Source organism: Ornithorhynchus anatinus, chromosome 7 (genome assembly GCF_004115215.2).
Source record: "Ornithorhynchus anatinus isolate Pmale09 chromosome 7, mOrnAna1.pri.v4, whole genome shotgun sequence".
NCBI lineage: Eukaryota > Metazoa > Chordata > Mammalia > Monotremata > Ornithorhynchidae > Ornithorhynchus > Ornithorhynchus anatinus.
In genome coordinates this window covers 78014025-78026855 of record NC_041734.1, presented here as the reverse complement: position 1 = coordinate 78026855, position 12831 = coordinate 78014025, and the positions used below count along the sequence as shown (strand labels likewise).

General features: G+C 52.3%; 1 protein-coding gene across 2 annotated transcripts; it reads left to right on the top strand.

The window, feature by feature from the left end:
* Nucleotides 1-2280: 2280 nt before the first annotated feature.
* Nucleotides 2281-12016, top strand: NDUFB3 (NADH:ubiquinone oxidoreductase subunit B3). Of its 2 annotated transcripts, none has more exons than XM_029069800.2 (3): nucleotides 2281-2359; nucleotides 8365-8505; nucleotides 11762-12016. In XM_029069800.2, exons 2-3 carry the CDS (start codon nucleotides 8372-8374, stop codon nucleotides 11916-11918), a joined length of 291 nt encoding a protein of 96 aa, XP_028925633.1. In that variant the 5' UTR covers nucleotides 2281-2359; nucleotides 8365-8371; the 3' UTR covers nucleotides 11919-12016. The 2 variants fall into 2 exon arrangements, with proteins under 2 accessions (XP_028925633.1, XP_028925634.1); XM_029069801.2 differs by lacking the exon at nucleotides 2281-2359 and adding an exon at nucleotides 7316-7489.
* The last annotated feature ends 815 nt before the right edge of the window (nucleotides 12017-12831 follow it).

The window sequence follows — 12831 nt, the reverse complement described above, 5'->3', positions numbered from 1 at the left end:
CACAACGGGTTTGAAGTCTAGAGAGTCCTTCTCCCCGACCCCCATCCACCTGCCCCCTCCCCTCCGTTTCATTCAATCGTATTTATTGAGCGCTTACAGGGAGCGGAGCACTGTACTAAGCGTCCGGGCCGGTGCACTAGAACAACAAACAGATGCATGCCCTGCCCTCAGCGAGTTTCAGTCTAGAGGGTCCTTCTCCCCCACCCCCCTCCTTCATTCAGTCGTATCTATTGAGCGCTTACAGGGTGCGGAACACTGTGCTAAGCGTCCGGGAGAGTGCAATATAACAATAAACAGACCCATTCCCCGCCTGCCACAGGTTTGCGACCTAGAGGTTCTTTCTCCCCGACCCCCATCCACCTGCCCCCCCCCCCTCTCCTTCTTTCAGTCGTATTTACTGAGCGCTTACGGGGTGCGGAACACTGTGCTAAGCGTCCGGGAGAGTGCAATGTAACAATAAACAGACCCATTCCCCGCCTGCCACAGGTTTGCGACCTGGAGGTTCCTTCTCCCCGACCCCCATCCACCTGCCCCCAGAGGATGCACTCCCCCTCTCCTTCCTTCAGTGGTATTTACTGAGCGCTTACAGGGTGCAGAGCACTGGACGAAGCGTTGTGGCGGGTGCATCGCAACAATAAACAGATCCATTCCCTGCCCACAACGTGTCTGTAGCCTAGAGGGTCCTTCTCTCCCACCCCCTCTTCCTCTCCTTCATTCAAGGCCTAGTTACTGAGCGCCCCCAGGGTGCGGGGCATTGCACTAAGCGTTGGGGCGAGTGCAGCGGAGCCATACGCAGACTCATTCCCTGCCCACAACGTGTTTGCAGCCGAGAGGGTCCTTCTCCCCCCGTCCCCCCTCCCTTCCATCGTATTTCCTGAGAGCACCCAGGGTGCAGAGCCCTGCGCTAAGCGTTGGGGCGAGTGCAGTGGAGCAATACACAGAGGGATTCCCTGGCCTAGAGGGTTCCCCGGGGTGTACAGCCCTGCGCTAAGCGTTGGGGCGAGTGCAGTCGAGCAATATACAGGCGGATTCCCTGGCCTAGAGGGTTCCTCGGGGTGTACAGCCCTGCGCTAAGCGTTGGGGCAATGCACAAAGGGATTCCCTAGCCTCGAGGCTTCCCCAGGGTGCAGAGCCCTGCGCTAAGCGTTGGGGCAATGCACAAAGGGATTCCCTAGCCTAATGGGTTCCCCGGGGTGCAGAGCCCTGTGCTACGCGTTGGGGCGAGTGCAGTGGAGCAAAACACGGTGGGATTCGCTCGCCTAGGAGGCTCCCCAGGGTGCAGAGCCCTGCGCTAAGCGTTGGGGCAATGCACAGTCGGATTCCCTAGCCTAGTGGGTTCCCCGGGGTGCAGAGCCCTGCGCTAAGCGTTGGGGCGAGTGCAGTGGCGCAATGCACAGAGGGAGTCCCTAGCCTAGAGGGCTCCCCGGGGTGCAGAACCCTGCGCTAAGCGTTGGGGCAATGCACAAAGGGATTCCCTAGCCTAGAGGGCTCCCCGGGGTGCAGAGCCCTGCGCTAAGCGTTGGGGCAATGCACAGACGGATTCCCTAGCCTAGTGGGTTCCCCGGGGTGCAGAACCCTGCGCTAAGCGTTGGGGCAATGCACAAAGGGATTCCCTAGCCTAGAGGGCTCCCCGGGGTGCAGAACCCTGCGCTAAGCGTTGGGGGCGAGTGCAGTGGAGCAACGAAGCGAGCCGCTCGCTGCCCATAACGACCCCAGGGTCCAGAGGGTCCTTGTCCCCCGGCCCCCTCCTCCCTCCGCATTCCGTGCTAGGAGCTGAGCGCTCGCAGGGCAGGCAGGGCGCGGAGCACTGCGCGAAGCGCTCGGCGCGGAGGGGGGCGGGGGGGGGGCCTGTCCGGCAACAAACGGACAACAACAACGCCGCCCCGTCCTACCTGTCAGGGCGACCTCGTCCTCCTCCTCCTCCTCAGCCTCCTCCTCCTCCTCCGCCGCCGCCGCCGCCTCAGGCGCCTCCCGCCGCAGCGCAACACGGCGCGCTCCCATTGGCCCCCGCCCCGCCCCGCCCCCCAACAACGGCCGCCTCCATTGGCCGGCGCCGCTGTGCGCCCCCCAAAAGGCTCCGCCGCCGCCCGCCGCTCCCCCGCCCGCCCCCCGCCGCCCCCATCGCCCCCGTCTCCCCCGCAGCCCCTTGCCGCGGTGACACCCCGACGGGGCGGCCCCTCCCGGACCCCCGGGGAGGGGACACGGCGGAGGGGAGGGAGGGAAGCCGCCCTCGGAACCTAAAGGAGCCGTCCGCGTTTCCGGCCGGACCGGACCGGGCGGCTTCTGCTTCCGCTTCCGGTGGAGCGGAAGGTCGCCGCCTCCGTCTGCGAGTGTCCTCCCCCCCCCCCGTCGCCTGCAGGTAATAATAGTAATAATGTCGGTATCTGTTAGGCGCCGACTAGGTGCAGAGCGCTGTTCTAAGCGCTGGGGGAGACGCAGGGTCATCAGGTGGTCCCAGGGGAGGCGCACAGTCTTCATCCCCATTTGACAGAGGAGGGAACTGAGGCTCAGTGAAGTGACCGGTCCGAGGTCACCCAGCTGACGAGCGGCAGAGGCGGCATTCGAACCCACGACCTCTGACTCCCCAGCCCGGGCTCTTTCCACCGAGCCGCGCTGTGACGCAGGGCGCCCACAAAAGCAGCTTGGGAGGCAGAGGTCGTGGGTTCGAATCCCGCCTCCGCCACCTGTCTGCTGCGTGACCTTGAGCAAATCCCTTCACTTCGCTGGGCCTCAGTGACCTCATCTGTCAAATGGGGATGGAGAATGGGAGCCCCACGTGGGACAACCTGATGACCCTGTGTCGTCCCCCCCAGCGCTTAGAACAGTGCTTGGCACAGAGTAAGCGCTTAACAGACGGGGATGAAGACTACGAGCCCCACGTGGGACAACCTGATGACCTTGTGTCTCCCTCAGAGCTCAGAACGGTGCTTGGCACAGAGCTAAGCGCTTAACAAACGCCATCGTCATTATTATTATGGTGTGCGGAGCACTGTAGTAAGCGTTTGGAGTGGACACGGTATTGCCCGAATCGTCCATTCCAAGCGCTTAGTCCAGTGCTCGGCCCACAGTAAGCGCTCAATAAATACGATTGAACGAAGGAAGGATTGACGTGGCGGAGCTGGGATTCGAATCCACGACCTCGGACTTGGGAGCCCTAGCTCTTTGCACTTAGGCCACGCTGCTTCTCATAATGATGGCGTTTGTTAAGCACTCAGAATGTACCAAGCGCTGGGGTAATAATCATGTTGGTATTTGTTAAGCGCTTCCTCTGTGCGGAGCACTGTTCTAAGCGCTGGGGGAGATACGGGGTGATCGGGTTGTCCCACGTGAGGCTCCCAGTCTTCATCCCCATTTGACAGATAAGGTCACCGAGGCCCAGAGAAGTGAAGTGACTTGCCCACAGTCACACAGCTGACAAGTGGCAGACCTAGGATTCATTCATTCATTCAATAGTATTTATTGAGCGCTTACTATGTGCAGAGCACTGGACTAAGCGCTTGGAATGGACAAATCGGTAACAGAGACAGTCCCTGCTCTTTGACGGGCATATAGTCTAATCGGGGGAGACAGACGAGAGCAATAGCAATAAATAGAATCAAGGGGATAATAAGAAGAATCAAGGGGATTCAAACCCATGACCTCTGACTCCCAAGCCCGAGCTCTTTCCACTGAGCCACACTGCTGGTCATCAGGTTGTCCCACGTGGGGCTCACATTCTTCATCCCCATTTGATAGATGAGGGAACTGAGGCCCAGAGAAGTGAAGTGACTGGTCCACGGTCACACGGCGAACAAGCGGCGAAGGTGAGATTAGAACCCATGACCGGGCTCTTTCCATTAAGCCACGCTGCTTCTCGGAGTACCGATACTCCTAGCGCACGCTGCGAGTACAGAGCTCCGCACGCACTAAGCGCTCCGTAAATTCGCTCGATGGAAATACGATTGAACGAGCGAGGGTGACGGGGCCGGCTTGGCGTCGTGGATAGAGCTCAAGCCCGACGGCCAGAGGGTCATGGGTTCTAACCATGGGGCATGGGCACAGAGAAGTGAGGTGACTTGCCCAAGGTCACACCTCCGACGAGTGGCGGAGCTGGGATTAATCGGGTCGGGCGCAGCCCCCGTCCCACGTGGGGCTCGCGTTCTAAAGGAGACGAAGAACCGGTATTTTAACATCTCAGTTTAACCACCGAGGAAACTGAGGCACAGGGAACAAGAGTGGTTATTCATTCAGTAGTATTTCTTGAGCGCTTACTATGTGCAGAGCACTGTACTAAGCATTTGGAATGGACAAATCGGTACAGATAGAGACGGTCCTGCCCTTTGACGGGCTCATAGACTAATCGGGGGAGACGGACAAGAACAGTAGCAATAAATAGAATCAAGGGGGTGAACATCTCATTAAAACGATAGCAAATAAATAGAATAGAATCTTGGTGAAGCGCTTACCATGTGCCAATCCCCGTTCTGAGCGCCGGGGTGGTTACAAGGTCGTCAGGTCCGGTCTTTCAAATGAGGCTCAGAGTCTGACGAGGACCGAGGGGTTATTTCAGCCCCGTTTTACGGCTGCGGCCCGGAGGAGGGAAGTGATCTGGCCAAGGTCACCCAGGAGGCAGGTGGCGGAGGCGGGATTAGGTGAGGACCCCGGCCCCTTGGCGTCCCCAAGGGAGACAGTCCTCACTTCCAGGTGTCCTGGGTTTTGTTCCTGCTCTCGGTCAACCTCATCACAGTCTCGCTTGGGCGTTCCCTCGGTGGTATTTTATTGAGCGCTCGCCGTGTGCAGAGCGCTGTACTAAGCGCTTGGGAGAGTACAGTAGAGAAGCAGCGGGGCTCGGTGGTGGAAAGAGCCCGGGCTTGGGAGTCGGGGGTAGATGGGTTCGAATCCCAACTCTTCCACTTACCTGTGTGACTGTGGGCAAGTCACTTCACTTCTCTGGGCCTCGGGCACCTCATCTGGAAAATGGGGATGAAGACTGTGAGCCTCACCTGGGGCAACCCGATGACCCTGTATCTACCCCAGCACTTAGAACAGTGCTGTGCACATAGTAAGCTCTTAAATGCCAACATTATTATTATTACAGTACAACAATAAATGGGCACATTCCCTGCCCCCAGTGAGCAGCCCGCGAATGCCTTAGCCGTCAGAGCAGAGGTGAAATTATCTTCCACTTGAAACGCTCTCCAAGCATACGTCAAGAGTTGGGGGCTCAAATAGTCAGCGCCTCTAAGACATCGTCTGTCAGTCCATCGGACAGTATTTATTATGTGCAGAGCGCTGTACTAAGCGCTTGGGAGAGTACAGTAAGCACTGAGTATATGAAGCACAGGCCTACGTGCTGGGGTGATAAACGACTACACCGATTCCGTACCAGCTGCTAGCGACTCTCCCTGCAAAGGTGAAGGAGGAATGTTGGGGAAATCACCCGCCCGATCGAACCCCGGAACCGTGACGATTTTGCGGCCGAGTTTTCTTTAGGGTCCTTGTTGAGCGTTTACTCTGGGCCAGGCAACGCACTGAGCGCCGGGGTGGATGATGTTATGATGATGTTGGTATTAGTTAAGCGCTTACTATGTGCAGAGCACTGTTCTAAGCGCTGGGGTAGATATAGGGTAATCAGTTGTCCCACATGAGGCTCACAGTCTTCATCCCCATTTTACAGATGAGGGAACTGAGGCCCAGAGAAGTTAAGTGACTTGCCCACAGTCACACAGCTGACAGGTGGCAGAGCTGGGATACAGGCTAGCCAGGTTGGAGACGGTCACCGTCCTAGATGGGGCTCCCAGGCTCCATTCCCCCATTTTACAGAGCGCGGAAGTGAGGCCCAGAGAAGTTAAGTGACTCGCCCAAGGTCGCTCGGCGGGCGAGTAGCGGAGGCGGCGTTGGAACCCACGCCTTTCTGCCTTCGTCAAGAGCAGTACCTTGGTGCTGGGGTGAAATTGTCCTCCGTTTCCTTGCCGCTTCAGGCAGGGGACCCTCTGCGGTCTAGACTGTCACAACTGCGGTGTCCAGTAATAGCCGCGGTAATAAATTCTAAGCCTCACGTGGGACAGGGATTATTAATCGTATTGGGCGCTCCCTGTGTGCAGAGCACAGGACTAAGCGCTTGGGAGAGCGGAATATATATGACAGAGTTGGTAGATACAGTCCCTCTAGACCGTAAGGTCGTCGTGGGCCGGGAGAGCCATTCATTCGGTCGTATTTATTGAGCGCTCACTGTGTGAAGACCGTTGTACTAAGCGCTTGGAACGTACAGTTCGGAAACGGAGACAATCCCCGCCCAACGACGGGCTCACAGTCTAAAAGAGGAAGACAGCAAAACAAAACAAGTCGACAGGCGTCAATACCATCAAAAAGATTAATAAAAGCATTAATGAAAACTAGTGGTGTGGGGCGGAGGGAGGGGTGAATAAAGGGAGCAGATCAGGGCGACGCGGAAGGGGGTGCAAGAGGAGGAAAGGAGGGCTTAGTCGGAGAAGGGCATCTTGCAGGATTGTGCCTGATTCGCTTACTCGACCTCCTTCTCTCTATCCCAGTGCTTGACACACAAATCAGCTCGTAATAAATGGCGTTTTTTGTAGAAATAATAGTGTTTTTTTAATCACGTCCCTTTCAGTGTCTTGCACCGAACTAAGCTTCAGCTGGTCCTCTTTCAGTGGCTGCTTTGGAGGGAGGTGGTGACTGGAGTCAGGTGCTTTGACTTGTTTTCAAGAAGAGCTTTGCACTTTTCAAATAAGTAGTGATACTAGTCTTTCTGGAGCAGGCAGTGGGTGCAACACACGGGCTAAAGGCAAAGCAGGGGAGCGGCCCGTAACCTGCCCACCTGAAGCTTTCAGTCCGACGCGGGAGACAGGTGCGACATATTTACAGAGTCGTACCCTTCCCTCTGATCGCGTCAGTGGGTTGTGCCGTCACATTGCCTTCTTCATTAATTGAATTAATTTTAATGATGGTATCCGTTAAGCGCTTACTACGTGCCGAGCACGGTACTAAGCGCCGGGAGAGATCCAAGTTAGCTTGTCCCAGGTGGGGCTCGCAGTCTTAATCCCCTTTTTCCAGATGAGGGGACTGAGGCCCAGAGAGGTGAAGTGGCTCACCCAAGGTCATTTCTTCATATCAGCTCACTGTGGGTGGGGAATGGCTGCTTATTCTTATACTCTCTCAAGCCCTTAGTACAGTGCTTTGCACTCGGTAAGCGCTCAATAAATACGATTGAATGAATGAATATTAAAATCCCATGCAGAACCCAGTTCTCTGAGCATTTATCTTAAATTCCACCTTTTGATAGTATCAACGCGTGACCCAAAAGACTTGGGGAGAGGACGGTAGCCGCGTCTTGGAAAAAGGAAAAAAAAATTGCTTTATGGAAAATTAAATGTTGCTTTGAAACGAACTGGCAGTTAAAGTCCACAAACAGGTAGCGGAAATGGTTTGGGAACCTAAGAAGGGATTGCCGTTGCCTTTCGAAACACACCTAAGCAAGCCACCCTTTCTGGTAAGACTCTGTTCATAACAATTCACACAGGATTAATGTTAGTATGAACTGTGAGTTCTGGTTTTGGAGATGACTAATTTTAAGCTTGTCAGCTGTGTGGCTTTGAGCAAGTCACTTCACTTCTCTGGGCCTCAGTGACCTCCTCTGGAAAATGGAGATTAAGACTGTGAGCCCTGTGTGGGACAACATGATGACCTTGTATCTCCCCCCGTGCTTAGAACAGTGCTTGGGACATAGTAAGTGCTTAAATTTCATTAATATTATTATTATTATTACCCCATCTGGAAAATGGATATTAATACTGTGAGTCCCACGTGGGACAACCTGATTACCTTGTATCTCCCCCAGTGCTTAGAACAGTGCTGGGCACCTAGTAAATGCTTAACAAATTTCATTATGCTTATTACCTCATCTGTAAAATGGGGAATAGGACTGTGAGCCCCACGTGGGACAACCTGATTACCTTCTATCCACTCCAGTGCTTAGAACAGTGCTTGGCACATAGTAAGCACTTAACAAATTTCATCCTTATTATTATTATTACCTCATCTGTAAAATGGGGATGAAGACTGGGAACCCCACGTGGGACAACCCGATTACCTTGTATCTACTCCAGGGCTTAGAACAGTGCTTGACATTGTTTAACGAGTAAGTGTTTAACGAATATCATCATTATCATTTAAAATGTCGACCTTCATCAGCCTGTCTCGACCCTCCCAAGCACTAATATGACCCTCTGCCCCAGTAAGCAGTAAATAACCTTAAATTTGAGTGGTGTTGTGCTAAATCTTTTACCTTCTCCTCTTTGCCCCCTTCCATTCCCTTAGTTCATCGTGTAAATCCGACCCTTCTTTTGATTTTTTGGCGTATTTCAGGTAAAAAATGGGACATGGTCATGACCACGGCCACGGGAAGCTGGAGCTTCCCGATTACAGACAGTGGAAAATAGAAGGAACTCCATTACAGGACATCCAAGACAAGCTGGCTAAGAAAGGCCTCAGGGACCCTTGGGGCCGGTAAGAGAAGCACAGCATCTCGACGCGACCGTCCTGCAACTCCCCGGAACCCTCGGCGTCCCCCGAAATTAGAAAAGGCCCAGCACTGGCTTTCCCCCTAGGCAGAGAGAGAGAGAGGCCATGGGGCAGATGGGCTATGCCCTGTTTTTGTAGGCCGCGGTGTGCTGTCTGTTGCCGACTTGTTCATCCCAAGTGCTTAGTACAGTGCTCTGCACATAGTAAGCGCTCAATAAATAGTATTGAATGAATGAACTGTCACATTGGTTTATTCAGTCTTATTTACTGGGCGCTTAATGTGTGCAGAGTACTGTACTAAAGACTTGAGGGGAGGACAGTGTAACATTAAACAGACACATTCCCTGCCCACAACAAGCTTACTGTCTCTTCTCCCCTCCCCGCCAAAAGCTTCTTGAAGGCCCATCTCCTCCAAGAGACCTTCCCAAATGCAGCCCCACTTTTCCTCATCTCCCACTCCCTTCTGCGGCGCCCTGACTTGCTCCCTTTGCTCTTCCCCCCAGCCCCAGGCCACTTATATATGCATCTGTCATTTTATTTATTTTTATTAGTGTCTGCCTCCCCCCTCTAGACCGTAAGCTCACTGTGGGAAGGGAATGTGTCTGTTTATTGTACTTTCCCAAGCGCTTAGTACAGTGCTCTGCACACGGTAAGACTCAGTAAATACAGTCGATTGAATGAATGACTCTAGAGACAAGCTCGCAGTCTAGAGTCATGAATTAACTTTCATTTCTCTGTGTTCTCTAATTAGACCGAGCTCCTCGAAGGCAGGGCGGCGTGGGTGTCTTTCTGATGTACTTTCGCAAATGATTAGCTCACTGCTTCTCGCTGAGGAGGTGATCAAAAAATACCACTTCTTGGTTGCTGGTCAGTCAGTCGGTCGTATTTATTGAGTGCTTACTGTGTGCAGAGCACTGTGCACAGTGCATGGGAGAGTACAGTAAAACAATAAACTGACCCATTCCCTGCCCACAACGAGCTTACAATCTAAAGGGGGAACAGACATTAATTATTGTTATGATCAAGTGCGGTCGAGTCGTTTCCGATTCACAGCCACTCTCTGGATGTATTTTCTCCAGGACGTCCTGTCTTCTGCCATAATCCTCAACCTTTCTAACGGTTCTTCCATTGTCGTTATTAGGGTCTCTATCCATCTAGCTGCTGGTTTGCCTCTTCCATGTTTTCCCTGGACTTTTCCAGAAATCCTCCTGATGATGTGTCCAAAATATGCTAATCTAAGTCAAGTCATTTGGCCTTCCAAAGACCGGTTTGGCTTAATTTGCTCCAAAATCCATTTGTTTGTTTTTCGGGCAGTCCATGGTACTCTTTTTTTGGGGGGTGGAGGAGGGTATTTGTTAAGCGCTTACTATGTGCCAAGCACTGTTCTAAACCCTGGGTGGGATACAAGGTAATAAGGTTGTCCCACCTGGGGCTTTCAGTCTTAATCCCCATTTTACAGATGAGGTCACTGCGGAACAGAGAAGTGAAGTGACTTGCCCAAAGTCACACAGCTGACAAGTGGCGGAGCCGGGATCAGAACCCAACACCTCCGACTCCTAAGCCCGGGCTCTTTCCACTCGGCCACGCTGCTTCTCATAGAAGCAAAAAGCCTTCTCCAATGCCACATTTCAAAAGAAGCGATGTCCTTTCGATCCTGTATTTTCACTGTCCAGCTTTCTGATCTGTTCTGTGTTCCTGGAAACACCATAGAATTGACAATTTCTGATTGATTATCACAAAAAGAACAGAGACTGTGAGCCCCTCATTGGACAGGGACTGTGTCCAACCCGAATTGCTTGTATCCACTCCAGCACCTTAGTACAGTGCCTGGCACATAGTAAGCGCTTAACAAATACCACAATAATAATAATTATTAGTAGTAGTATTATAATTATGGAGAGCAGTGTCATTACTGGAAACAGCAGTCCATCCAGCTCCTCATATTGTCTTTCGTAGTCCTGTAGACTGTCAGCTCGTTGCGGGCGGAGAACGTGTCTACCAATTCTGCTACATTGCCGTCTCCCAAACGCTTAGCCCCGTGTTCTGTGGACAGTACGCACTCAATAAATACGATCAATCAGTTCATCTAGCAGGCGCAAGGGTGCCTGGAGGAAAAGAGTGCTGGCCGCCCACGACATCCATCCTACTACCTCTCTTCGGGAATGGACCTCCTCTATCAACCCAAACATCTCCTCCCTCCATCTCTGCCTTTCCACCAGCTAACCCTTGCGAGCCCCTTGTCGATGAATTCATTGTCAGTCAGTCATTCGGTCATATGTATTGAGCACTTACTGTGCGCAGAGCACTGGACTAAGCGCTTGGAAAGTACATTTTGATGCAAGGCCTCCTTGAGGCTAGGGCCTGCCCAACTTCTTTCATTCAGTAGTATTTATTGAGCGCTTACTATGTGCAGAGCACTGTACTAAATGCAGATTCCATGACCTTCCCTTTCTGCCAGCAGAAGGACGAGCCCCGGGAGGAGGGGACTTAATAATAATAATAATAATAATAATAATTATGGACCTATCCTTTTAGACTGTGAGCCCATTATGGGCAGGGATTGCTATTGATGCCTGTCTACTTGTTTTGTTTTGTTGTCTGTCTCCCCCTTCTTGCCTATGAGCCCGTTGTTGGGTAGGGATTGTCTCCAACTGTTGCCAAATTGTACTTTCCAAGCGCTTAATACATGCTCTGCACACAGTAAGCTCTCAGTAAATATGACTGAATGAATGAATTTCCTCTGTCATCCAGTGGGTGAAGAAGTGTTTCCATGTGTTTGTTCGGAATCATCCACCCTTAAGCTCCCGTGAGTGCCGCTTCAACATGCGGCGGATTAGAGGATTGGATTTGGAGAACGACACTTCCTCGTTCGCCCATATCCATTTCAGTCCCGTCCGTTCTTGGCCTTCCGCTTTCAGTCTGAAGAATCCTAATCCTTCAGGCTATTCCTCCTCCAATCCCCTGACCCTCTGGGTGGTCCCGATCGGAACGTGTTCCAACTCCATCCTGTCCTTTGGAAGACGTACTCCCAGAACTAACAATAACCAAGGTCGCACAGCAGGCCGGCGGCAAAGCCGACCAGAACCGATTCGTCCTGACCCTCCCCCCGCCCCCAGTCCCGTTGTCTTTCCACTGGGCCACACCACCTCTCTGCTCCTTAATGGAAAAATCAAGATTTGTCATCCAGTCGATCCCTAACCGTCTCCTGGGTTTTGTTTTGTTTTCCCCTTTTTCTTTCCAGCAATGAAGCTTGGAGATACTCGGGTCAGTACGCAAAAAGCCCCACTTTCCTAGGCGCCATAACCAGAGGATTCAAATGGGGGTTTGCCGCCTTTGTAGTTGCTGTGGGAGTTGAATACTACCTGACGGCCGGGGAGAAGACCGAGAGCCACCACTGACAGGAGAATGTCATCACCGTTCCACCCTCAGCTGAACTCTAGCTTGCTTGTCGTCGTGCACCTTTCAAGATCGCTAGTAAAGTTTACCCAATAGTGTGCCTGCCTGACTTTATTATCTAACCCCTCCCCGCCCCCCAGATTTCCAAATTAATAGGAAATGGAAAACCCAGACCCGTTGGAGGGTCAAGCCGAAAATATACACTCTCAGATTTTTGTCTGGATGATTGATCATCCCGACTCCCTCCCCTCCCTCAGCAAGACGGAGCGTTTTATGGGATTTGAAGAGCTCTCAGATGCTCAGTCCCACTGCAATCACCCAAGTCAATCTCCCTTGGAACACATGTTGTACACCCACGATTAGCCTTCATTTTCTCTCCGCGGTCGCCTGCTTTTCCCGAATTAGAGCTTTCGTTTTCCCTTTCGCGTTCTCGAATGTTTCTTTCTCCTCCCACCTTTGTCTCCTTTTGACTGTAACTAAACTAAGAAGAAAAGAATCATGCTCGTGGCTATAAACAAAGTGGAGGCTCCTGCCCACAAGCGCCAGTAGGACTGTAAGGAAAAGCTTCTGAGATGTACATCAAACCTCGTATTTCTAAATCCTCCCTACGTTCTTAAGAAAAGAAAAACCAAGATAGGAAATGTAGTACCTGGTTGATTAATATCCAAGTCGAGTGGTATCTTTGCTTCTCCTACGTTAGAGAAGATAATTAGTCTCTTCTGAAGTCACCTTTCCTTAAATCATGAAGCTGAAAATTGTTGCTTGGATTCCCCCAGAAGCTGCGGGAAATTTGATTTGCTTTCACCTTTGCTGTTTTTTCTACCTAGATCAAGATCAACTCAACTTATTTTTCTGTGGAAGCTTTTTTAAATGAGGCCGTTCTCCGTGATAGGGCATTTTCTTTGCCTGGCGTTT

What these genes read in the sequence shown, in the direction of transcription:
- NDUFB3 (XM_029069800.2), top strand. Translation starts at nt 8,372, where the DNA reads ATGGGACATGGTCATGACCACGGCCACGGGAAGCTGGAGCTTCCCGAT. An exon ending in CTCAGGGACCCTTGGGGCCG is followed by an intron (nt 8,506 to 11,761) that starts GTAAGAGAAGCA and finishes TTTTCTTTCCAG; the next exon opens with CAATGAAGCTTGGAGATACT.